The sequence below is a fragment of the Marmota monax genome, unplaced genomic scaffold, assembly GCF_021218885.2.
Source record: "Marmota monax isolate L192 unplaced genomic scaffold, Marmota_monax_Labrador192_F-V1.1 WCK01_AAM20220418_F8-fsc00014, whole genome shotgun sequence".
Taxonomy (NCBI): domain Eukaryota; kingdom Metazoa; phylum Chordata; class Mammalia; order Rodentia; family Sciuridae; genus Marmota; species Marmota monax.
Genome location: NW_026695222.1, coordinates 33970654 through 33996987, shown reverse-complemented (window position 1 = coordinate 33996987; position 26334 = coordinate 33970654). Strand labels below are relative to the sequence as shown.

Genomic DNA, 26334 nt, shown 5'->3' with positions numbered 1-26334 from the left:
CTGGGATTAGAGGCATGCACCACCATGCCCAGCTAGGTGGCTATTTTTAAAAATATCTAAATATATACATGTTCTATCATCCAAGCCTAAACTCTTTTCAGAGGGTAATAATGACACAATTACACGGGACGACAGGTGTAAACTCGGACACGGGTGTCCTCGTCTGCAGCCTCTCCAGCTCCACATGGCCCACCCCACAATCCTCCCCGTTGGCCTCCATCCCAGAAACTCACCCGGCAGGGAAGAGGCTGGCCCAGCCAGGGATGAACTTTGGGTCCCGGGAGAAGAGGAGGATGGCGAACGTGCAGAACAGGATGAAAACGGCCTGTTCCGCGAACCTGTGGCACAGACAAGCACAAAGGTGAGCCTGGGTTCAGGTGACAGCAGCAGCGGCGTGGGGACCCAGGCAGGTGTCCGTCTGAGAAAGCTGAAAAGACTCCCTCCCTCCCAGGAGGCCTCAGAGAGAGGGCAGGGTGACGAGGTGTGACTGCTCCGTCCCCGGCTCCGCCCTTGCCCAGGACCCTGCCTTAGCACCAGACCACCCCCTCCCAGTGGTTTCTGTGAATTTGCAAAAAAGAGAAAGAAAGGAGGAAACAGAGACCAAGGTTGAAGGCAGAGAGAAAAGGGAAAGACGGGGGAAGAGAGAGAGGAACGGTCACGGAGACAGAGGAGACAGGCACTCAGGAGGGGACAGCCACCGAGAGGAGCACACACGGGGAGGGACAGACGTGGAGAGGGGTGCAGGGCTGGGGAGGGAGACTCTCCAAATGCCAGAGGAAATGGCTCCCTGGTGTACCCACTTCACAGACCAGGCAGCAGGGCCCAGAGAGGGTTAGAACAATGCCCGAGCCCCACAGGGAGCAGTGGCACAGCCAGTCTTGGACACAGACCGGTGAAGCCTAGACATTTTCACCCATGGGTAATGTGCATCAAACAAGAGCCTGAAAGCCACCGGAGGTGGTGTCAGACACGGTGCCTTGGGTGGGAAGGGGGCAGATCCCCACCCCAAGCACCCTGAGGGCTTTGTTGGTCAAGGGTCTACCCAGCCCCCATCCTCCGGGCTCCCAGGTCATTCCCTGGGACTCGGCCAGGGCCAGGCCAGGCGGTAGCCCGCTCTCTCCCACCCCAAGTTACCCACACACTTGATGGGACCCAGGTTCTGGAATTCTTCCCGAATCACAGCCCGCGCCTTCTCCTCTGCGTCCACTCTCAGCTTGGATTTCCTTTTTCTCCAGCCCCTGAAACAGAGAGGGCGGTAGGAGCAGCTGCGCACTGAGTCCCACCTCTCGCCATCCCCCGCCCGCCTGGCCAAGCCACGTCACCTCTGTTCTCCATACTGGGAGGGCCTCTGCCTCCCCTTCCTACAGCTGTGCCCCCGGAGTCTGGCTGATCGTTTGAAAACATGACGCCCAGGCTGAAAACCTCTTGTGGGTCCAACGGACCCGTGAACACAGACAGATCAACGGAACAAAACAGGACGTTGGGATCAGACTCACTCAAGTGGGAGCTGACCCTATGAGCAAGCTGGCCTCTCAGATCAGCGAGGACAAGTGGGCCATTCAGAGATGGGACAGACTGAGAGCCCAGGAAGGCACCCAAGCTCCATGGCCAACTACATTTTGACAAAAGAGCCAAGACCTTGCAATGGGGATGGAGCAATCTGTCGATATATAGTGCTGGGGCCACTGTATATCCACGTGCAAAAGAATGAATTTGGGCCCCTACCTCACACCATACATAAAACTTAACTCAAAATGAACCGAAGGCCTAAATATCAGAGCTAAAACCATAAAATTCTTAGAAGAAAACAGGGGTACAATTTCATGGTCTTGGATTAAGCAAAAGTTTCTTAGGACACCAAAAGCACAGACAACCCAGATCCCTGCACTAGATGTCATCAAGCCTTCTTTACCTCTAGAACATCCCTTGCTACCTCTGGCCCCAGGGCCTTTGTACTTGCCATCCTAGTTCCCTGGATTTGGCTTCCTCATTGGGGGCCTCCACGTCTAGCAAGCTCAACCGGGGCTGGCTGGGTCTCTGCCTTTCTCCCGGCTGCAACCTCAGCTCCTATCAGCTCCTATGTCAGGCACCTCTCAGGGGCCCAGGGGACGTTGCTAGGTGAAGATGGAGTTGGGGGGCTGGCCTGAACCACTCCTATGTGCACGCAGAACATCCCTCTCACTGGGCTCCCTCTACGGCATTTCCTCCCTCAGCCTCCTCTGGGACAGGTGCAGCAGGTGCTTTTACAACAGGGAGGTGAGACGAGGGGCCGCGGTTCAGCCTGCCCTTCCCTCATGCAGCCGTTACCTGGGCCCTTGCTAGTTCTTATCCTCAATCTACAGCGAAGACATCGGAAACTCGGGAGGCCCAGAGTTGGGTGGGACGGCACCGAGCCACAGCTTGAACTCGGGCCCGCCGGAGTCCCCGGGCCTGCTTCCCTGGCCTGAGCTGGCCTTTGAGCCCCGAATTCCCGCCCTCAGGAGTCCTGGCAGGCATCTGAGTCAGCCCACACCACACCCAGCTTCTCTTGTTTAAAGCATTTGTCCATCTCTGCTCCAGAGTGGCTCCTGCTGGTCCCATTTCACAGATGAGCCCATGAGGGCCTGGAGATGAGGGGAGGGACCTGGTCAGAGAAGGACCGGGGGCCCGGCTGCCAGGCCCAGCTCCGAGCTGCTTCTCCTGCTCCCCAAGTTCTGGGCATCCGCACCTCCCTGAGCCAACATGCCGTCTCTGCAGCCCACCAGGCTCCTGGTTAGTGAATATGTTCCTCTTAGTAGGCTCGCCGCTTAATTAAGGAAACGTATTTAAGCAGAAACATTCGTCCACCCATAAAGGGAAGGAAGACTTCCTTCATAAATAAAGTCGCCGTGAAAGCAAATGCGGAAAGTAAATCACCATTATTGCCTCTTGGCGAGAAGCCAAGGCTGGCCTAAGTCTCTGGGCCTGGAACTCGCTCTTTCTTTGTTCCAAAACATGTTAGGGAAGTTTCTAGTCTTCCCTCGCACCCAGCTGGGGCCTTCTTCTCAACGAAAGCGGGTCGATTTGATGAGGGTGGGTAAAGGAGTATCTCCTCCGTGATGTGATTCAGTATTGATTAATACCAGTCCTCAAGCCGCCCAGAGTACACCCTGCAGCGGGCCCCACGGGGACCCTGCACCCCCTTGTCTGGCCTGAGTGTCGACCTTATTAGAGAACAGGGCTATGAATGATGGTCGATGAGGGGACGGTACCGAGGGCCTGCACAGCCGGCTGCAGGCCCAGCCCGATCCCACACCCTGGGAGGCCAAGACAGGGGTGTCAGGGCTGGCGCTGCAGCACCTCCCGGAGCTCCGTGTTAGGAGAGCAGCAAGGCTTGTTGGCAAGTGATTAGATTCCAGGGTGAAATCCCGTCGGTGGACTGACCCACTTGAGGGATTGGTCGTTTGCATGGACCACTGGGTGGGAGTTTAGGCAGGTAGGAAGGAGGTCACTGGAACACCGTCGTGGGCTCGGTCTTGTCCCTGGCTCTTCCCTGGGTCTCTCTGCTTCCTGGCTGCCATAGGGGGTTGGTGTCCCTCGGCCGCACCCTTCCACCGTGATGCTCTGCCTTACCTCAGGCCCAGAGCCATGGACAAAGGGGACCATGGGACCTCTGAAGCTGAAGCCAAACGAGTGTCTCCTCCCCGGAGCTGTTCTATCAGGGGTTTCCACCCAGCGACCCAAAGCTGGCTCACCAAGGAGCAGAGGACAGGGCTTGATGACAGCTGTCACGGGGGACACGGAGACGCCTACCCCGGGAGCCGGGGGCTGAGAGCGCCCAGGTCATGCGGGCTCCGAGCTCAGGTGTCTCTCGTCCCCGGGCGGCCACCAGGAGGATGAGGAGCGGTACCTCAGACTCAGGCCCCCGTACAGGAAGGAGATCCAGAGCCAGCCGGCCAGCAGGAACAGCAGCATGAGCGGCAGCGCGAAGATGAACCAGGAGCCGAAGTTCACCACGTCGCACTGTGGAAAGAAGCTGAGGACAGCGGGGGCGGGGAGGGGACGGTGGTCAGGGTGCAGCGACCACAGGGGGCCCCGGGATCCTCCTTTTCTGTGGGGACGCTGGACTCTGACCTCGTGGACTGAAGGGCACCTGGGGCCACAATGAAGCGGGACGGGGGCCACGGAGCACAGTGCTCGGCCACCGAGCTCCCCATCTCCAGGAGAGAGCGGGGCCCAGCAGGCCCAGCCTGGCGTGCTCCGGAAGGTCACCGAGATGGTTTCAGTCAACCCACGCTCCGTGGGCTGCCACCTCGCCCTAGCTGGATGGCCTCCCTGAGCCCAGGCCTGCGCCCCCGCGGTGAGGTCCCTGGGGGGTCTTTCTCTGCTACACGGGCTCAACCTCCGACTGTGAGCACACCATCAAGGCTGAAAGGAAGGATCCAGGGCAACAGGCCGGGAGGGTGTGGGGGACGGGATTCCTGGTGCTTGGTCAGTGGAACAATGTTTCCTGGAGAAGAATTTGGTCAAGTGCATTGAACCAAAGGCTGAATGTTCTCTCTGGTAAGGGGATGCTGATCCATAATGTGGGGAGGGAGCACGGGAGACTGGAGGAACTTTGGACTAGGCAGAGGGGAGGCAGGGGTGAGGAGGGGGCATGGGTAGGTGAGAAGGCAGAATGAGGGGGGAACAGGACCCCAGGTTCATGTACGATTGCATGAACGGTGCGACTCTGCAGTCACGCACAACCAGAGAAATGAGAAGTCGTGCTCCATTTGTGTACAATGAAACGAAATGCATTCTGCTGTCATGGATAACTAATTACAACAAATTAAAAACGATTTTTTAAAAAGTGCATTGAGTCTTAAAAAAATGTGTGTACCCTCTTATCCAGAAATTGTTACTAAAAATATGCATTAAGAAAACAGCAATCAAATGCAGTCAGGAATGTCTGTGCTAGACTGGAAAGGAAAACAAGTTGTAAAATGACAATACACATGTGCTCATAGGCCTTTTAAAATAAATAACAAATAAATAACCAAAATATAAAGTTACTTTATAATAAACACACAAATGAATAAAAATATTAATATACAATAGACTGGGACCCTGAGAGACTTTTATTTCATTCTTTTTCTTCATCTGTATTTTCTACCATGAATAAGAATGCCTCTATGAGTAGACAAAAGAAAAAGAAAGATATTGTTCTAAAATATTAACATATTAGCAGATATGTGGTCAGTCCTATAATTCATAATAACAAAATAAAAGTAAGATGAAAGCAATCTAAATTCTCATGATTAATAAAGTGTGACACTTAGCCGAAACAGGATAATTGATAGCTATTAAAAATTTATGTTTTCTATAAAATTTTAATGTGAAAATCAGGCTCCAAAATAGTACAGGGCTGGCGATGTAGCTCAGTGGTACACAGCTTGCCTCGCAGGCCTGAGGCCCGGGTTCAATCCCCAGTACTGCCAAACACAAACACAAAGGCTAAGCTACACAGATAATGGGTATCTGAACACAAAAGAGCCCGAGGGAAGCCTTGTAGCAGTGGAATTGAAGGCATTCTATACTTTTAATTTTTTCTCAATTTTCTGTTTTATAATGTGCCTGTATTATTTGATAATCAAAATAAAACAGTAAAATGTGTTTAGAAGCAGGACCAAGGATCAGGCAGGGCAGCCACTTTCTTTTTAATGGGAGAGATTTTCTTTTACAGTTTCTCTCTCCACCATAAGTTCCAAGTTTGTGCATACAATTTGCATAGATGCAAACGTATTTGCATACAATTTGCATGTGATTTACTCAAAATCCTGCGTATTTGGCATTTTAATTTAACAGCCCCAGTGCTTCCTCCCTGATTTCTTTTCAAGTTGAGACACAATCCTGCTCACATCAGGGTAGGCAGGCGGCCTGGAAACTGGCTGACATGACTTCTCTTTCCCAGTACCCCCCCAGGCCCCAACTCAGACCCTGGTCCTGCACCCAGCGCCCACGGCTTCCTGTCCAGCCCTGGAGACAGGCTTCAGCAAGCCCAGGGCCAAACACCGGCCACCTGGCAGTGCACAACTAGGAAAGCGGAAGGCCACGCCGGACCCTCCCAGCCCTGGAGCAGGACCACCTGCTTTCTGGCTTGTCTGTTGTGGATCCACACCATGAGGCACAGGCCCGCCGCGCTGCAAGACTAGAGACCAAGAGACACCTGGGGTTTGCAGTGAAACTCAGCGGCTTTAAACCACGGGTACAAGGGGAGGCTCAGGTCCCATCCCACACCTCCTAAGTCAGAATCTCTGAGAGGGAGGCCCACACCTATTTCCTCACCTCCCTCTGTGATTCTGAGGCATGTGCAGCTGAGATCTTAAAATGAAAGGATTTGGGATCTGAGAGTATGGTGACAATTCATCTTACCCAGGAGTTCACTAAGGCCAAACGGGGAGGGGTACCGAAAACTTCTCATTAGAGTAACCTGGGGGGCATGCTCTGGTGGAGCACTTGCAGAGCACGCCCTGGATCTATAACCAGCTCCACATAATAAACAAAAAGCAAAAAGAGAGAACTTTGATTCCTCACGAGATTGAGACCAACAGGGCCCCCTCTCCGGACCATCCTCACAGATGGTGACCGCTGAGCACCAGGCAGAGAGGCCTGCTAGCATTTGTGGCCACGCTGACCTCAACCACTGTTAGCTGCTGTTTGCCAAAAGCTTACGTTTGCAGTTATGCAAATCAACAATCACAGGATTCATCTCCACTGCAAAAGAACCTCCCAGAATCCTGGAACCTGAACTCCATAGACACAGAATCTTGAAATACTGAGCTTTTAAACTTCAAGAAACTAAAGGCTTGGGATAACAGGATGAGGTCGTGCAGTGAAGAGTCCTTCTCTTCTGTCCCCCCGCCCTGGCTGCCAGCAGCCCTGTCACTTGGGAACCTGTTCAGTGGGGGGAGCAGAGCCTGCTCCACGGCACACCCACCCCCCAGCATGGTTGAAGGCTTCTCTCGGCTCTTCCCAGCCACAGAGCAAGCCCCAGCAGGGGTCTGTTTGTAAAGCACCGTGTCACCCTCTGCTGTCCCCCCCCTTCCCATCCCTGTGGAGGAAGATCTGGTCCCTGGGTGCTGCTTAGAACACACACCTCCTTCGCCCGCCAGCCTCCCTCTTCTTTATTCCTTTCTTTTTCTGGGTGGGTCTTGCTGTCGCCTGGGCCAGCCTTGAACTCCTGGTTCAAGCAATCCTCCTGCCTCAGCCTCCCGAGTAGCTGGGACAAGTGCTCCCCAGCGTCCTGGCTCTCCCTGCCTTCCTGTTCCCTGGGCTCCCCAGGAAAGTCCCACCTCAAAGCCTTTGCGCAGCCGATCCCGAGGTCTCAAATGCTCTTCTGACCTGTGTCCCCACAGCTCATGCCCTCACTTGTAGGTCTCTGCTAAATGTCACCTTGGCAGAGGGGACAGGTGTCCCTGACCAACCTGTTACAACAGGACACCTCTCCTGTCCTGCTTTATTTACTGTCACACATATAACATGTATCCCTCTGTCTCCCGTTACTGCCGGTCTCTCTGCCAAACAGGAGTTGCCACGGCGGAGCTTGGCTAGACCTGGAGCATCTCTGTGTCCCTAGAGCCTGGCCAAAGGAGGCCTCTGTACACCTTCCGGGGATGCGGATGAGCGAGGGGATGCGGAGATTGAGATGGAAGCCCAGGCCAGGGGCACTTGCTTTTTACCTCTTGAGCTGGCCCAGCAGGATGAGGTTGGGGGCTGTGCCCGTGAGGGTGGCGGTGCCCCCGATGCTGGCCGAGTAGGGGATGGAGATGAGGAAGCCCTTCCAGATGTTCCTGCGATGCTCCTCCTCCTTCTTGGAGTCAGCCGGCAGATCCAGCGGGGCCTCCACCTCGTCAGGGTGGCCTCTGTTTGAACACCCACAGAGAAGCCGCTCAGAACCCAGCCAGAGAAGCAGCTGCCGGGGTCGGGTCTGGGGGACTTTCTAGAGGCAAATTCAGCCTGGACATTGACCACCTTCGCTGCGGGAAGGTATCCTAAAGAAATGAGGCAGTGCCCCAGGTGTGGGTGCAGGAGCTCACTGAGGCATTGAATGTTATTTAAATCAAAAGCAAACTAAAACTCCACCAAAAGGGACCAGCCAAGCCAAGAGGCTCTCTTTCTGGATGGAGCAGCTATACGGATATGGGGACAGGTGACTGAATGAACGTCCATTGACATAAGAGCTCACCATCACCCAGACTCAGCGAAAGGCAGGAGACAGTACAACTTAGGGTTTCTTTTAAAATATTCATGTTTTGTGAATAGGTGAGTGTTGAAAATGTAGAATAAAGTAGACAGAGTTGTTTTGGTCCCTTTCTAGAAGGAGGTGGAATTATGTATTGTTTTCCTCTTTGATTCTTTATTTGAATTTTCTGGGTTGTTTGTTCTTCTTGTGCAGTGGAAGAGTTTCGAGAAGGAATGAAATGAAGAATTAATTATATCATTAAGAGATCATGATATTGGCATGAATTTATTAAAGTAAAAAGGTGTCTATTAAAGTAAAAAGGTGCCCACTACACTCCGTGGAAAGACTTGGAGGGTTACAAAACTGTGTGAATGACATTATAAATTTTTTATTTCTATTTATGTATTTATTTTCGGTACCGAGATTGAACCCAGGGGTGCTTAACCACTGAGCCACATCCCCAGCCCTTTATAATATTTTATTAGAGACAGGGTCTCCCTGAATTGCTTAGGGCTTCGCTAAGTTGCTGAGGCTGGGTTTGAACTTTCGATCCTCCCACCTCAGCCTCCTGAATCACTGGAATTACAGGTGTGGGCCACACGTTTTTTTTTTTGTTTGTTTGTTTGTTTTCAAACATGCATTTACGTATAGAGAGAGATACCAAGAAATCATCCACGACGGTGTTCCCTTGACTCTTAATCTGTCTCTGGGAAGGAGATGCTGGTCACACTTGTTTTGACCTATGCTCTCATAAAAGCATCTCTAAGTAGATAGACTAAGAACCCTCTGCTCTGTCTGTGGGGTGGTGGGCAGGCTCATTAGCCTGACTGGTAATGACCTCTCAGTGTGTACCTATTGAAAGCCTCACATGGAACGCCTTAAATCTAACACAGCTCCATTCATCAGTTATACCTCAATAAATCTGAAAAGAGGAGTTGAAGCAATTTTTAAACCTTACTTTTTAAGATTAAAATTTATTTTCAGACACTTTCCCCAGAGGGCAACGGGGACCTGCCCCGGGGTCTGGGTACTGGGTTTCCAGTCTCACAGGAAGGCCAAGACCGGAAACAGCTGGAAACAGATGAGGCCTGACTTCTTAGGAATGAGAGGCCTGGTCAGGAGCCATGGTCTGCTTCAGACCCGGGCCCCGATCAGCCTGAGACCAGGGACCAGGGGGCAGGTAGGCTACAGCGCACTGAGCGCAGCCCTGCTTTACGCAGATAGGGAAGCTGAGGGGTCTGCAGCCCTGGATATGGTCTTCCTGTTGGTGGGCACCAGGTCTCGTCCAACGTACCCAACATGTGCTCTGCATGGGCAGATGTCAAAATATACTCCCAGGTCACGTGGTCCTGAGTGGCTGGATCAGTCACAGAGGTCACGTCTTAAAGTTGGCTCAAAGGCCCTGGATGTGGTGCCGGGAAGGAGCCCAGGCCACGGGAACCACTGATAGAGACCACGCCTCCTCGTTGCTCCCATCTTGGTCAAAGCCAAGGCTGTGACAGTGGCCTAGGGGGTCCCACACACCGTCTTTCCACCTGCACCTTCTCGTCACCCCAGCCACCTCTCTGCACCCACCCCCATCTGCTCACGCAGGCTCAGCCACACCGGCCTCCCGTGGCTCTGGGAACCCCCAGGAGCTAGGCAGGTGCTGTCCCTCTGCTGGCAAGGCCCCCCACAGATGCCCGCGACCTCACCTCCTGCGGGGCTCCCTTGGCGGGACCCTCCTGGCGAGCCTTCCCGGACTTAACCTGCCCTTTCCCCCCTCTCTGGCTCCCCTTGCTTTGCCCCACAGTAAGGGCTTCACTCGCCCACCTGGCTCCCCCAGGGCTGGTGCCTTCCCCGCCAGCCCTGCGCCCTCCCTAAGCACGTGTCCAGTGAATGAAGCCACCCACCCATCCCGGCTCTACCCAGACAGCCCCTGCGCTGCCTGCTCTTCTGTGCGTATTGGATGAGGAAGATGACACTTTAGTAACAGGTGCCCCCGTGTATACGTCAGATCTGGGCAACCTTTATCCACACTATCTCACCTAATCTCAAAACAACTCTCGGAGGTGGGCCCCAACATCACGTCCAGTTGGTAGGTGAGCACTAACTGAGGCTCAGAGAGGTCAAGCAACTTGTTCAAGTCACACAGTCAACAAGTAGCAGGGCTAGAATTCCACGTAGGTCTGTGCGACTCCACACCCTGGGGCCTTAACCATGCTGCCGTTAATACAAAGGACACTGCAGAACAAACGTGACAATGATGTGAAGATGTCACATAGGGTGGAGGACGGCCATCAGATCACAGGATATGTTTGTCCTTAGAGCCTCTTAGCCTGGCCTCCCCTCCTTGACGACCATGTGGCCAGCTCTTCTGCTCCCTGGGTCCCTCCTGTAAGAGGAAAGCCCCCAGCCCCCAACCCCCAGCCCCTCGGGGATTCCTGTGCCTCTGTCCTCTCCATGGTGGCTTCGTTTAAAGGAGGCCATCGAGGCCATGTCCAAGCCACGGGGAAGAATGGTGGAAACTCGGGCACTGGGTTGTCTGGGAGGCTTCAGGGCTGGCCAGGGGAAGGCCGAAGCAGATCCTTGAACCAGGCATTTCTCTCCCAGAATTTCCCCAGGAACTTACTCTTCGGTGCTGGCCAGAAAGCGCATCTCCGTGGGCACTGTGGGCAGGCCGCTCCTCCGCACGGCAGCTGGGGGGAAAGAAGGGCGACGTAAGTCGAAGCAGCAGAGGGGACAGGGGCACTGGCTCTTAGGTGGCCAGTCGAGGGGCCTCTTCCTGGCCAAAGACCCTGTGCTATTCATTTAAAGAAAAAAGGTGAGGGAGGAAGGCAAGGAGGTGGGAGGGGAGACCAGGGACTCACCCCCTCCTGTCCCACCATCTGATCTGGAGATGGTCCCGGGCCTGTGGGCAGGAAGTCAGCTGCAAGGCCACCTGGCCACCCATAACCCAGGCCCAGGCTCACGCGAGCAGCCATTGCCGAAGGGCTATTTGAGAATGACCAGCTGTAAGGCGTCATGGATTCAGCGCCCAAGAGGGATGACAGGGTTTTTGCAAGCATCTCTGGCCTGGCCAGGGAGAAGGGACTGCGGGGGCCCAAACTGGGAGCTGGGAACCCAGGCAGGGCCTATCCCCTTCTCCAGGTCACGCAGTGGGCGTTGGACTGGGCTGGTGGCCATAGAGATGCCGAGAGTAGATAAGCCGGGCAGGTGTTTCTGTTCCTCTGAGACTTGAACTCAGGACCACCTGGAGCTCAGGGCAGGAACTCAGTCACACGAAGCCTCGCCCATCGATCCACGGAGAAATCTTTATGGAGTAAGTGTCTCTCGTGTGTCGGGCACTGAGTGTCAAGGCACGGAAATCCGTGTCCTGCGGTTCTTACCCTCAGTGGGGGAGACAGACCACAGACACGTAAATACACGTGGTATGTCAGACGAGGGGTGTCGCGGAGAACAGGGCAGGGAGGGACCACTGCTCTGGGGTGAGACATTTTTTCAAGAGTCTGACTGACAAGAAATTCCCACGGAGAGGAGGGTCTGCCCAAGAAGGAAAATCTGTCATCTGAGACCTGAAGGAGGGGAGTGGGGAGCCCCGCAAATGCCCGGGGCCATGAGGAGTTGGTGCAAAGGCCCCGAGAGAGGAGAGCCCGTGTGTCAGGAAGCCGGAGACCAGGGGCTGGTGGAGCCTGGCGGGGAGGAGGCAGAGGCGGGGTGGCAGGAAAAGGGCTGCCGCGCAGGGTCTCGGAGCTCACGTAAGGAGTTCGGCTTCTCCTCCGAGCCACACGGGAGCCAGGGTAGAGCCTGAGCAGAGGAGGACCGCTCAGGATCTGACTTCCTTCTGAAGTCCCCTCTGCTTAGCGACCACACTCCCCAGGAGCTTGCACAGTGTTTTGGAGAAGAGAAAAAACCGAAAGGATTTAAGTCCTGCAGTTGGAGCCACCACCCAGGACCCTGGGAGCTGGGTGTGGGGCTGCTGGTGCAACTGGGGCCTGGTTCCGTCACTTACTATGTGGCCTCAGGTCAGTGGTTCAACCAGGGCCAATTCTGCCCCCAAAGGACACTGAACAATGACTAGGGACGTTTTTTTGTCACAGGGATTTGGCGGGGATGCTGCTGCACATATTAGAGACCATGAATGCTACTAACCGCCCCCCATAGCAAGCCAGGCCCCCAACAAAGAGCCCTGTCACCCCAAATGTGATAGTGCTGAAGTCGAGAAGCCCTGGTCCAGATACATCCTTAATTTCCCGTTACTCCGTTCGTGAGTCATAAATGGAGTTGCCGTCTCCATACAACTGTCAAGGGGTTAAGGAATGAACCCAAGGAATTCAGGGACAGGCCTGGGGTCAGCTCAGTGGTAGAGCACGTGCCCAGCTTGCATGAGGCCCTGGGTTCCACCCCCAGCATTTTAAAATAAAATAAAAAGATAAGGCAGAGACCAGCAAGCTTCTTCTACGAAGCCAGATAGTAAATATTTTAGGCTTTGGGGCCTTGTGATCTCTGCTGTAAATAATCAGCTCTGCCGGGAGAGCACGCAAGTTACAGTTTATGAATAGCTGGGCGCTGGGACTTGAATTTCACATAATCTCTGCATGTCACAAGACGTTTTTCTTCTTTCAATTTATTTCAAAAAAATATAAAACTATTCTTGATTCATAAGTTGCACAAAAAACAGATGGTGGTCTGGATGTGGAGGGCCAGGGCGTGCCAGCAGGAGCCGGTGGGCGACGGTGCTGTGTGGGACACAGAGCAGGGTGCTGGATGCTGGGGCCAGGCCACGTGGTCCTCCTGCGGGACCTCCAGCTAACAGAGCAAGACCACTTCCTGGCCTTGTCTAAGTGCAAGGTCACTGTGCTGCCCAAGAACCCAGCACCCGCTCCTTGCTAATGAGCGACCCTCTTTCCTGACCCAGGTGTGGATGCGCCCTGGCTGCTGGCCTCACCCATCGGGGACCGGCCGGGCTTCCACAGGCCCTCCTCCAGATGACCTGAGGGGCGGCCCAGTCCCCAGCAGGTTCTTGTGACCCCTCTGATGAAGACGCTTGTGGCCTGGGGTGCAGGCTCTCACCCCTGCTGTGGTGGATAGTCAACTGATTTAAGTAGACATTCCCGGGGGACTTTGGCTGAAGGACATTGATACTCTCAAAGAAAGTCCAGCAAAATGTTTGATTTTTCCTCTTTACATGGGATTTCCTTCAGGAAATCAGTCACGTACTTACCACGTGGAGGAGCAGGAAGGGTCTAGACCCCAGCCTTGGCTCTCTCCCTGGCTTGCTCACCCAGTGGCTTGGGGAAGTCATCGTCCCCACCCCCGCCCCCCAAGCTGGGTGGTTCCTATTGGTACTAGGAGGGAACAGGGTTTTATGGCAGCAGCTGGGGTCATATTTGCTGTGCCTGGGGCAGGTGCTGTGACCACCAGAGAGGTCTGAAGGCTGAAGTCAGCCGGCTCACCCTGAGTGGCAGGGACCAGGACCTCAGCGCTCAGGTGACAGTAACACACATGCACACCTGAGGCTTGAGCCCTGAGCCCAGGGCACTAAAGCAGAAGGTGGAGCCGTCCACAGCACATGGTGTGTGAGGAGAGTCGCTCCCCAGGGGATAGCTAGACAGGAGGACTCGGTGACTGGGGTCCCCACCTCCAGCGCCCTCTGCACCACTCCCCGTGGGCTGGGCCGCTGCTGCCACACCCCTCCGACCTCCCCGAGCTCCACACAGCTGGCCCTGGCTGGCCCTGAGGAGTCCCCAGGGCGGGGGTCCCTATGGGGGGCTCTGGGGTGGGGCCTGGGCCTCAGTATCTTCAACAAGTTCTGCGGGCACCCCTTTTGTGCAGCCAGGGTTGAGGGCAACTTGTGGAAGTTACTGGTGGAAAAATGAGGCTCCCGCGGCTGCCCGGCCCTGGTGGGGGCTCCACATGCTCCTCCCTGGAGGCCGCTGGAGGCCAGACAGGAGTTGGAGCCCAGCCGGGGTCGGGGTTCGCCGCACACACCCCCGTGGAGGGGACCGGCGATGGGCGGGGAGTCCCGTTTCTTATGAGTTCGGTGACATCAGTCCCCGGGCCTACTCTTCTAAGGACGGTGCCGATGAAGCCAAGGGACATGGAGTTGGAAGCCGGGGCAGCAAGGCGAGAGCTTAACGATTCACCAGAGGCCTCCCCTGGGCTTCCTGTGGCCGCGGGGGCCGAGAGGCCACCCGAGAGCCGGCTGCTGGGGCAAAGTCTCCGGAGGGACTCCTCTGGGTGCAGAAGTCGGGGTCAGCCCGGAGCTCGGCGCTTACGTAAGGGTTAGTCAACACCGTGATCCTTGAGTTCGAGCGGCCGAGAAGGCTCACTGGCGGTGGAGGACAGAGCCCAGCAGCCCTGGGCGCGGGCAGGGTTGGCCACCTTTCCCCTCCACCCGGGAAACCGAGGCCCAGACGGGCGGGCAAAGCTGGGCGGGGTGGCGCTGGCCTGTAACCCCAGCAGCTCGGGAAGCTGAGACAGGAGGGGACTTCAGAAGCCCCCACGTTAGGCAGGTGCCATCCATGAATTCATCAGCACTCCTGACGCCCCAGGAGGCCACTTACCACCCCTACTGCATGTCCGAGGGGCGAGGGGCGAGGGGCGGAGGCTTAGAGCTGGTTGATAACACGGCCAGAGGGCACTCTGGGTGAGCAAGTGGGCAGGGCAAAGGCTGTCACAGCGGTGACGGACAACACAGGCCCTCGGGGAGCAGGGAGTCCGTGGGGAGGCCCCAAGGAGCCAGCGAATAGCCCTCTCCACCCACCACAGGGCGGGTCTTCCCACTGCTCCTCCCACTGCTGGAAGCTCCTCCCACTGCTGGGAATCCTAGAGAGATTTTTCCGCAGCGGCCACATATGAGCCACTTCCTATGTGCCTGGCTGTCGTTTCTCACGTGTCACTCATCATAAGACAAAATGGGGATATTTTGTCTTTATAGACAAGAAGAGGCTCAGGAGCTGGGTTGGCTTAATGAGGGAAGAGGAGGGCAATGTTTAACGCCACCCGAAAGATGTCTCTGTGACAGATGGTGCATCTCGGACATTCCTGAAGGAAAGTCATGGGTGGCAGCATGCCTGGGTGGCCTTCTTTGGGCAGAGAAAAGGAGGAAAAGGTTCAGATTTGAAAGCCAGGTAGAGGTGGGTGCAGGGGTACACACCTATAATCCCAGTTACTTGGGAGGCCAAGGCAGGAGGATCGCAAGTTCAAGGCTAGCCTCAGTAACTTAGTGAGACCCTGTCTCAAAATTAAAAAATCAAATTAAGACCTGGGAATAAAACTCAGTGGTAGAGCAGTTCCCTAGCACACACAGGCCCCTTTCTGGACCCTGAGCAAATCACTGACTTGAGCTTCATTTGCTCCTCTGTAAGATGGGGTTAAAACAGTGCAGCCCACCCCCAAAGCTGGAGGGTGAAACGGGAGCACCCCTGTGAAAGGGTGTTGAAGCCACCACTCAGGTGACAGTGCAGAGCACAGGACGGTTCAGGAACTGGAGAGAGGGGGCAGGTCTACCCTCAAAGGCTGAGGACCTCTGGGGTCTTGTCCAGTGAGCCCCATCCTACCCCAGCTTCCCCTGGGCTCCCCTCTGGGCCAGGCCCTACGGCACAGAGCTCATAAACACAGACTAGAGTTCAGCAACTCATTTATGGTGTTACTTTGGGTGAATCATTTTGCCCCTGTGAACCTCAGTCTCTTCATCTGTAACTACCTCATAGTGCAGTTAGGATTAAACAAGTCGATGGGTTCAAACATTGAGCATGGCATCTGCCATAGAGTGGGCCCTCAGAAAAGGGTGGCTGATATTAGCATTGTGTGGCTGCTATCGATGGCCCTTGTGACCTTGCAGCCTGGAGGAGACGCCCTGCCCCTCTCCTGGTCCATCAGCACGGACTCCACTCCCTCCAGCTCTGGCCTTACCGCCAGCCACCTGGTCAAGGCACAGAACTGGATGGAAGGGACATCTCTCTTTGAGCTGGAATCAGCCTTGTCCTTGCCCCAGAGACTGATCATTAACCAGTCCCTGCTCTCTATCCTGCGGCTGCTGAAGGGCCCCCAGCCTCCCAGGGCCCCAGTCTCCTGACATCCTGTTGCAAGGTCACCACTGTGTGTGACCCTGGGCGAACCCCCTCCCGCCCGGGGTCTCAGACTCTGCGTGCTTGTAAGGAAGGACCTGGTATTCAAACCTCGTGTGTTCATTTTGGAAAAAGAGACTCCTGTGGGAGGCGGAGTAGGGGAGACAAGGAGCAGCCCGTCCCGACAGCTGGAAACGCTGCCTGGGAGGCCACTGCAGCTCTTCTTATTTCTTCAGCTCCCAGGAGGTCAACGCCAGCTCCCTCTCATTCAGACCCCAGGCCTTAGGAGGGACCTTGCATTAAGTAAGTGCTCAATAAACACAGTTACTGTTCCTAGGAAGGGCAGCCTAAGATAAAGAGGGCTCAGCCGGGGTTGAAAGGGGACAAGGTGCAGAGACCTGGGGAGACAGTTTAAAAACCAATAAAGCCAGCAATGCAGAGCACGGTTTGCAGGTAGAATCCGGCCATGACCTGTTTCTGCACCACCTGCCAATGGAGACTGGAGTTCACATTTTTAAGTGGTTGAAAAGATCAGTAGAAGAATAACCGTTCAGGATGTGACAGTATATGAGATTTTAACTCATTAATAAAATTGTGTTAGCGCCCAGCCACGCCCACTGGCACTCTGCCACTCACTTCAAAGGCAGAATTGAGTAATCGCGACAGAGGGGCCGGCGGAGCCTAAAATATTTACTATCTGGTTATTTACAGAAAAAGTCTGCCAGGCCCAGCTTCTCTCCCCTCCCATGGAGAAGACTTTGCCCTCGAGGAGACCCGGGGTCCCTGCTTGGCCAGCGACGACATATGAATGAACCATCTCACTTCTCCAACCCCGTCTGTACAGGCTGATGATCATTCCGAGCTCTCAGGGCCGTTGTGGGAACAGAATACACAGGAGCCACTGTGCACAGAGATACCAGCAAGTGACGTGGCTCAGATGCCACACGGGCCAGCATTTAACTTTGATCAGATCCATATTGACTGGAACGCATACTGGAAAAGAATGTGACCAGCACCTAGAACCAACAGAGGTGTGGAGGATGCGGTCGGTCGTGAGTCATGAAAACGACCCAAATCTGCTGGGACCCATCTGCCAGCTCTCTCTCAAGAGGTGGCTTCTACCTCTAGGTCCCAGGTGGCATCTCTCATAGTCTCATGGACCCAGGGGGAAGCAGCGAGCAGGAAGGCAGAAGCTGACATCATTCCCACTTATGTACCTGAGGCCAGATTCAGCCTCCTGACCACATCCGGCCGCAAGGGAACCTGGGAAATCCAGCCTTTTCTCTGCAAAGTCCTGAGCCCAGAGGGTCCTCTGCCAGGAGAGCTCCAGAGAAATTGGTGTGGGACGAACAGCGATTTGTATCCACACATGGATCAACTAAAGCTTCTTTTAAGAAATTGGACATTTTAGAGCTGGGGTGCAGCTCAGTGGCTGGAGAGCCTGCCTCCCACACCCAGGGCCCTGGTTCAGTCCCCAGCACCACAAAAGAAAAAGAAAAAAGAAAGAAATGAGACATTTTAAAGTGGACGTGATGTAACAGCCATGCGCAGCCCTGGGAGAAAGGCCCAGGGACTCGGGTTGCCGAAGAAGAGCGCACGTCCCTGTGCCCTGGACTGACCTAGACGGCCTTTCTCCCGCTCCTGGGTACCTGAGGGAAATGCACCTCTGCTTCTGTAGCGGCTTGAAGACATCATTCTCTGAGTTGTAGCCACAGGATTCCCTCTGGCTCGGCTGATTCCCTCTGGTGGCACCAGTGGCTCTGGAGCACAGTGCCGGGCCTGAGTCAGGCTCCATCATCTGCCCACTGTGTGATCTGGGGAGGCTGCTTGCCCTCTCTGGGCCCACAGAGTGGTCTAAAGCATGGTGGCCGCTGTGGGGTTTTGCAGTCGGTTTGTTTTTGCTAAGAGCACAACTTCAGAGGGTGGGGGTCACAGGGCCAGGTCACGGCACAGTGCCACTGTCGGCTGCCCAGGTCCCTCTTCGGTTTCATTTTTTTTAAAGTTTCTACTCTCGCCGTTCCCCACTTGGACCCTCCCGTAGCAGCTTCCCCACAGGCTAAGAGGCAGCTGTTGCCTCCTGTCCTCTCCTTCCTTCCCTTGTCTCCTTCCTTCCTTCCCTTTCTTTCTTTCATTTCCTTTTCTTTCTCTCCAGGAATTAAACCCAGGGCCCTTCACCTCTGAGCCACACCCCTAGCACTTTCATTTTTTATTTGGAGACAGGGTCTCTCTCTCTTAGGCCTTGCCAACTTGCTGAGGCTGGCCTCCAACTCGGGACCTCCTGCCTCAGCCTCACAGGTCGTCGGGACCAGAGGTGTGCACCACGGTGCCCAGTTTATACTCCTTATGTTCTTACAAAACGCCGTGTCATCCACATGTGCACATGTTTAATTCACATGTTGTCCTTGGGGCCTGTACCTCATTCTGGTTTTTCCACAAGCAAAACTGTTTTAAGAGATCCGTTTCTGTAACTGTTGGGTTCGCTGGTTCTTGTCTTAAAAGCGGTGCTGTGCTTGGTGTGTGTCATCAACAGAGCCCGCGTGACCGCCAACTCCTCACCCCAGGAAGAACGCACAGGCACTGGGGCTTCATCGCCCAGGAGCAGAGCTGCTCCCCCAGGGCAGAGGCACATTTGGCTTCCGCACACTCCTGAAGAGCATGATGTGTAGCTTTTCTCCTTCCTTCCTCCCTTCCTTCCTCCCTTCCTTCCTCCCTTCCTTCCTCCCTTCCTCCCTTCCTGAAAGGCCGGCCTCAGACCACACTCTTTCTAGCAGTGCACCAGCGTTCCCACGGCCACGTGGCTGCCAACACTGGACATCACCCAGCTTTCTTATTTCTACACGTCTTATCGATTCAAATCTCATTGCTTCAGTTGGCATTTCTCTGAGAATTAGGTTGAACATCTTTCAAGCAAAGTTTCATTATAGGATCCAGTTCAAAGGGTTATGTGGAGAGTTAAAGGAACCAATACAAATGCTCAATAAATGCAAAAATTGGAAAACCAAAGTCCCACAGTTGGACTTGTCTAATTCTCGATCATTACTAATAAACATTTGACGCCTAGAAGGTGCTCTGCAGGTGCGCATTCCCTTGGCTTCTCCCGGTTTCCTTTGGTTGTTCCTGCTCCCCTCCCTTCACGCGGTAGAGCGGCCGCAGTGCCCTTGCACAGCCTCACCTGTGTTTTCATCACCTTCCCAACTGAGCTCCTTCTGAGCCTCCTTCTGGCCAAAGAGACTCTTCAGGATGGCGTTGGCAATGGGCAGCATCATGGCCGTGGAGGCGGTGTTGCTGAGCCACATGGACAGGAACGAGGTGGTCACCATCATCCCCAGAATGAGCCTGGGGACAGAGGGAGATAGAGTCAGAGCCTGAACCCAGGGTCCACGAGGTCCTCCGGGCCCAGGTTCCCTCCCTGAGGAATCCAAGCCATTAGTTTCACAGGTGCAGAGAAGCAAGTCAGTGGCCAACGGGACCAACAAGCAGGGCTTGCTGGGATCTCAAGAGCCCCGGCCACTGTGTGAGTGAACGGCCACAGGCTCCCGGGGAAAGGGAATCCAGAGCCATTTCAACCAGATCCTCAGTGTCACCCATTTCAGGATAAAGTTGCCAGACACCAAGGCTCCTGCCATCTTGCCGTACGACCTTCCCAGTCTCCCTGCGGCCCCCACTCCCACCAGCACCCAGCGTGCCTGACTCCTCGGCTCCTGGTCTTTGCTTGGTCTGTTCCCACAACAGAATCTAAGTCTCAGGGTGTCGTGGGTTTTTTTTTTCCATATATTAGTTTCTTAATCCACCTGGAATTCATTCAGATGGTTGTATGAGGTCAGGAGTCAGCAGAGTTTCTTTCATAGATCAGACCAATGATCTCAGCTCCCACCATTTACTGACCCTCCCCCCGTCCCTGCTAGTTCCAGTGCCCTCTGGGTCAGTTCTTCTGTGTCTAGACGGTTCTAAGCCAGAGCCGCGCTGTGCTCGTGGCTGCAGCTTCACCCCCACACCTCCCCGCGCCCCTGGATAGCAAACCCCGCTGGCTGCTGGGCTCAGTTCTCGATGGAGACTGTCCCACAGGATGCACAGCCTCCCCAGGGGACACCTCTACACGGTCAGGCAGATGTCTCGGCAGAGTGGATGCTGGAACCTAGTGGTCATCCACAGCGTCTCCTCCCCTCCCCCCACAGATTGTGTCGCTCAAAGAGCTCTCAGGTCTCTCCCTTCTGTCCTTCTCCACTGCCACCCTCTAGTTCAAGCCGTCACCATCCCTTGTCACACCCAGAACAGCCTCCCAGCCAGGCTGCACCTGGCTTCTCACCTGTAGCCCACCACATGTGGCCAAGAGGAGGCTTAAAAATGTAAATTTGCCAGGTCACCCCCCGGCTCAGGACCCTTTAGGTCACCCCCCGGCTCAGGACCCTTTACAGCAGGGGGTTGTGGATACCATTCAAGGCTGGATCAGGGAAATACCTGGCATCTTCATGTTGCTAACTTCTGGTCAGAAGTGAGTCTTTTCCTCAGGGCCTGAGACTTTATCACCAAAAAAGCTCACAGGTATTTTATAGTACATTATAACAGCTGCAGAACCCTGGCTGAGCGGTGATGCTCAAAACGGTTTCATCACTAGCTCTTGCCGTGTGCTGGGTTCATAAAGGGGCTGTTACGGCAAAATGTGTTTTAAAAATACTGTTTGAGTAACTGCATTTTGCTCCAGTTGGGGTTGTGGTTGTTGTTTTAAATCCTGAAAACTGGATTGCTTCATGCAATTTTAAACATCATTCTGAGAAAAAATCTTAAGATTCACCAAATTGCCAAAGGGGTTCATGGGAAAAAAACAATAGACTTGTGCACACACACCCCTTAGCTAAAGGCCACCCACCCCTGGGAGAACGGGGTCCACATCCAGAGGGCTCGAGGCTTTGCAGGGTTGGGTCCAGCCTCCACCTCTCCTGGGCCATCTTCCCACCCACTTTGCGTCCCCAACGGCTCCACCCCATCACCCGGGCTGCTAAGTGGCGAGCAAGCCTGAGAGCGCAGGGCTCAGGGACAGCCCGCAACTACCTTCTAGTGCCCACAGGGACTCTGTGAATCAAGGTCCATCGCCATTTCCAGGCAGCGAGTGGCAAAGTCACATCCCGGGCTGGCCCTGTGGCCTGGCCTTACCTGGCCGGCTGGACTCCCACGAGCATCAGGACCTTGAGGGCGATCCTCCGGTGCAGGTTCCACTCCTCGATGGCGGTGGCCATGATGAGACCGCTGAGGAAGAGGAAGTTGGTGTCGAGGAAGTACTGGGGGCAGACCTTGCTGGAGGGCAGGATGCCCAGGAAGGGGAAGAGGACGATGGGCAGCAGCGCTGTCACCGACAGGGGCAGGGCCTCGGTGCACCAGTAGATGGCCATGAGCAGGATGACGAACAGGCAGCGGCCCTCCTGCAGGGGACATGCACAGCTGGGGGCGCGCCCGGTGCAGAGGCAGGCGGACGGGCCCACCGGGCTCATTCCCAGGGAAGCGGTGCCCTTGGCTTTGACCTTGAGCTAGGGGCATCACCTTTCTGAGCCTCATTTTTCTCAGTACAAAATAGAGAAGCTATTTCTGCCTACTTCACAAGACTGAAAGAAAACTAACCAAAATACTCACTGTCTTAGAGGTAAACCCCTAGGTGAGGATGAGAATGGAAATACTTGATTTAATAGGGGACCCCAGAAAGTTCTGGAAGGGTGTGGGCAGGTGACACAGAGAAGGGGCCAATACAAGGTGAGTTTACGAGAAGTTTCCACTGTGGGCAGTTGGAGCCACAGTCCTGGTGGGGAGCCTGGGACGCAGTGCAGGGCACACCCGGGAGCTGTTCTCCCTGGAGCCGAGGCCCTGGCCTGGACCTGCTGAGGCCTGGCCATCGCTGGTTGAGGACGGCTCCTGGGAGCGCTTCCGGCCTCCCCCTGTGCAGGCTGAGCTCTGCCTACAGCCAGAGAAACACTCCTGCAGCCACAGGAAGAAGGATCAGCATGTGTGGGCCCGGGGACCGCCCTGGGGTAGAGGGCACACAGTAAGGACAGCCGCAGCTGGGCAGGTGCAGCGGCCAGCACGGCACACACTCAATGCTCAAAGACGGTGACCATCACACTCATCCTGTCCTGTGCACCACCTGACCTACCAACCCGTGTCCCGGTTTGGAAATGAGGCATCCTGAGCCAGGATTGCGACCTCGAATGCTCACAGGAGCCTGACGTGCCACCGTGGAGCTCTGGGGCTCCCTCGCACAATCTCGCACCATTCACTTTGCCAAGAAGATATTTTGCTTTTCTTTGGGGTCTGTCACGAGACGCCAGACTGCCAGGTGACAGTGCACTCCTGCCCCTGACATTGGCAGTCTGGGGCCCAGCCACCTGCAGCTCATCAGCTTCTGCAGCTCAAGGAGACACATGTGCAGGCAAACCATTCGCCCCAGAGAGATGGGCCCCAGGTAGCCCAGCACCATGAGCATGGGGCAGAAGAAAGCCATCGGAGGGACTGGGTGGGGACCGAGGAGGGCGCTGCCTTCGTACCAACTTGCTATGGCTGAGTCCCCCCAGCCCCCCAATTCATATGTTGAAACCTAACCCCACTGTGGCGGGACCCTCATGAATGCAATTGTAAAAGAGGCCTGAGGGCCTTCTGCCTTGTCCGGGCCCAGCAACAGGTGCCATCTCTGAAGCAGAGAGAAAGCCCCCCTGAGACACTAAATCTGTCAGTGCCTCCGTCTTGGACCTGGCTGGGCTGTTTTAACAGGCTCCAGAACTGTGAGCAATACATTCCTGTTGTTTACCCATGACCCAGTGGACGGCACTTTTTGTTACAGCAGCTCAAATGGAATAAGACGCTCCTCCATCTCCCTGGACCCTCACCGTTCACAACAGGTGACTCCGTCAGCTTCTTCTGGCTAAGTTGCAAGCTTGGTCAAGATTTCCAGGGACAAAAGACTCCCAGGAACCGCTCCAACCAGGAAGTTTGGTGGCTGTCCAGGTGGGATGGCTGAGGCACAGTGATGCCACCCCCCACCCCGGGTCCTGGTAAGATGGAGGCGCTGTTGTCCTGGAGTAACGTTTTCATCCATTCCCCTGCGATACCTCCACGGTCTTCACGTTTCATGTCTTCACGTTTCATGTTCCCATCGCCAGAAACATTCCTTGGAGCCAAGTCCTCATTGCAGGGTCCCTCTGGAGGACAATCAACGACAAGCTCCTGGAGACAGTGACATCTTTCTGAGCTAGGATTTGGGAGATCTTTGGTGTGGGGGAGGAGGGGCTGTCTTCTTGCCTGTGCGGAAGCTTTTTGTATTTGAATCAAAAAGAAGGGCCTCATCCGAGCCAAACCCAGCTAGTGGGGTGCACCTTGCTGAAGAACACCCACTTGTTACGTCAAGTGAGTCGGTCAACGGAAAGGTGTATTTCCTGAGGCTCAGAAGTAAAAGGGGGTGCCACTCCATACCTAGTAAGGAACATGGGTGTGTTCCACGTGGAGAGGACCCTGGGAGGGTGAGCTGCTGGGAGCAGAGCAGGGGCCTGAGGGGGCGTCCACGTCAGTCACACTGGTGTACCACCGAAGGCCGCCAAAACGGGTTCCAAGCCAGGGAAGTTCTCAACAGCCCTTCTCCCTACCGATCCCCTAAAATTCCCAGAGCATCCGAAGCACTACCAAATCACATGCACACATTTACTTGTCCCCGTGAACCCAAAGCTTCTGACATCCATTTGCCCATGGATCAAAATATCCCTTAAAACCCTGCATGACTGGAAATGCTGCCAGATCGCAAGCCGCGACGATTCCGGTGTTCAGTGTCACTGGCCTCCTCTGTGTCCCCGCCTAGAATGCAAAGTGCCGTGAGAAGAGGGTCCTTGTTTGTTGTGTCTCATTCTCTTCTGTGTCCCCAGCACCTGGCCGGGTAGGGGCTGAGTCAGTGCAGAGTGAGTGAACTGAGGGAGGGGTCCCCAATACTCTTTGCTGGGCCCTGTCCTGGAGCTTCGGGGGCAGAGGAGGAAGAGAACCTCTGCCCTCAGTGGGCAGCCAGGCAGGTGGCACACGCCTGTCACCCCAGGCCTCGGGAGGCTGAGGCAGGAGGATCGTGAGTTCAAAAGCAGCCTCAGCAACTCAGTGAGACCCTGATTCTAAACAAACAAACAAACAAAAAACAGGCTGGGGATGTGGCTCAGTGGATAAGCACCCCTGGGCTCAATCCCCGGAACCAAAATAAATTTTAAAAAATCAAATGCTTTAGGGGCAAGGGGCTAAAGACTCTTAAGAGCAGCACCAAGGCACGTGACCCAAAGGAGACGTGGCTCGAAGTCCATTAGGGACAACTAGCGGGAGTCATTAACTTAGCTGAGAGGCCAAAGGGGTTAGCAGGGGCGACTTCTCTCGGGAGAAACTGCCTCGACTAAACATTAGCAAACGAAAGCTTGGGCAGCGTCCGAAGGTCAGACCCTCCACTGTCCCGCAAGCGTCTGGTCATTTACTTGGGTATTGTACTCGCAACCTGAGGGCAAAGTTGTGCAGCAGTAGAGGAACGTTGCAAATTCGTTCCTCTAACTTGAAAGGAATTGGTGTGTGTGTGTGTGTGTGTGTGTGTGTGTGTGTGTGTGAGAGAGAGAGAGAGAGAGAGAGGGGAATCATGTCCAGCACCCAAGTTAAACATCTCAGGCCTTAAGATAGCTTCTCTGCTGGTGACACTCTGAGGTCAGCACTTAACAGGGGACTAGAATGAAGAAGGGCCCAACCCTGGACCTTACAGCATCCAGAGAATAAGAAAGGACAGTTTAAACAACGTACACCAACAACTCTGACGACCTAAAGGAAACCACCTACTTGAAAATTGTTACCCAACTATCGGAAAAATAAACAGAATAGCTGAACAGTCCAATTTCTTTCAGAGAAATCCAATCCGTATAAACTCCCTCACATACAAGCCTTCAGGCCCTGTTGGCTTCAGAAGTAATTCTACCAAACAACGGAGGAATGGATGAACCATTGTGTACAAGCTCAGGGGACAGAGAGAGAGGGACCCTTCCCATTGCGTTTTCTGAGCTCAGGATAACGCTGGTTTCCTGATAAGGGCATCAAAAGAAAAGAAAATGGCCTGGAACTGCAGGGAGCAGTGGTGTGCAGTCCCCTGGGCATCTTTAACTCCATGACACTCGGCTCAGAGTTTCCTTTTCTGTCTTGACTCACGTCACGATGTGCGGGAGTGATCGCAGCAATCATGGCAGTGGGGGAGTGCTGAGGCTCCAAGCCAGGGCCTCGTGCAAGCTACGCGAGTGAGCGCTCTACCACCAGCCACACCCCGCCCTCCACTGATTTTTCAAGTACTTTCTCACTTCCCGTTATTCACCCAGTTCAGGGCTCTCTGATGTGTCAACTCACTTAATGCCCCCACAACCTTAACTGGGAGGCACTATTACTTCCTCCCTCTTTTCAGGGGGAATCATAAAAAGACATCCATTCAGGTCATGCACATAAACTGATGCAGATAATTCTGTTCCTGGGGCTGGGAATATAGCTCAGTTGGTAGAGTGCTTGTCCTGCATGCACAAGGGCCTGGGTTCAATCCCCAGCACCACAAAAAAACAAAACACAGATAATTAAAACTGAATTCAGTTCCTGGCATTGTGCTGTCTGTAGTTCACAAACTACATCCTTTAACAGGAGTCCTAACTTTTAAATTCGTCTCTCTTAAACATCTAAGGGATTGGACAGTACTATTCGTCGGGCACTTTTACAAACGTATGAACTCATTCTGTTCTCACCCCCCTGAGGGCAGGGGTCACTATGTCCATTCTCCTGACAGGACAACCGAGGCAGAGAAGTTGCTCTCACGGTGGGTGCAGGAGGGAGAGGTGAAACCCAAGGCCTGGGAGACAGGCGGGCCCTCCTCCCTCTCCCCAGCACCCAGCCCAGAGAGGCGAAGGGGAGAGGTCCCTTCAGGTCCAGTCCCACGTGTTGGTCAGCCCCGGAGCTGGCCATTCTGATTTCCGAATTGAGACCGTTTGTGGATCAAGCAATTGGGATTTTAATCATCATCTCCCAAGAGTGATGGAACGAGTCTCATATCCAGGGATTTTTTGGTACAAGTAATAGGAAAAG

General features: G+C 54.6%; 1 protein-coding gene across 4 annotated transcripts in view; it reads right to left on the bottom strand.

Annotated features, from left to right (window-relative positions):
• Slc13a3 (solute carrier family 13 member 3) overlaps positions 1-26334 on the bottom strand; it is a 63724-nt gene that overhangs the window by 18358 nt on the left and 19032 nt on the right. For 2 of the 4 annotated variants that reach the window (XM_046434026.2, XM_058575646.1), the window contains exons 2-8: positions 21385-21650; positions 19406-19569; positions 10794-10860; positions 7680-7862; positions 3869-3994; positions 1143-1238; positions 234-338 (exon numbers count right to left, since the gene is read on the bottom strand). In XM_046434026.2, the coding sequence (XP_046289982.1) occupies positions 234-338; positions 1143-1238; positions 3869-3994; positions 7680-7862; positions 10794-10860; positions 19406-19569; positions 21385-21650 (1007 nt within the window). Of the gene's footprint in view, positions 1-233; positions 339-1142; positions 1239-3868; positions 3995-7679; positions 7863-10793; positions 10861-19400; positions 19570-21384; positions 21651-26334 lie in introns of those variants that run through there. The other 2 variants (XM_046434028.1, XM_046434027.1) reach the window with 2 other exon arrangements.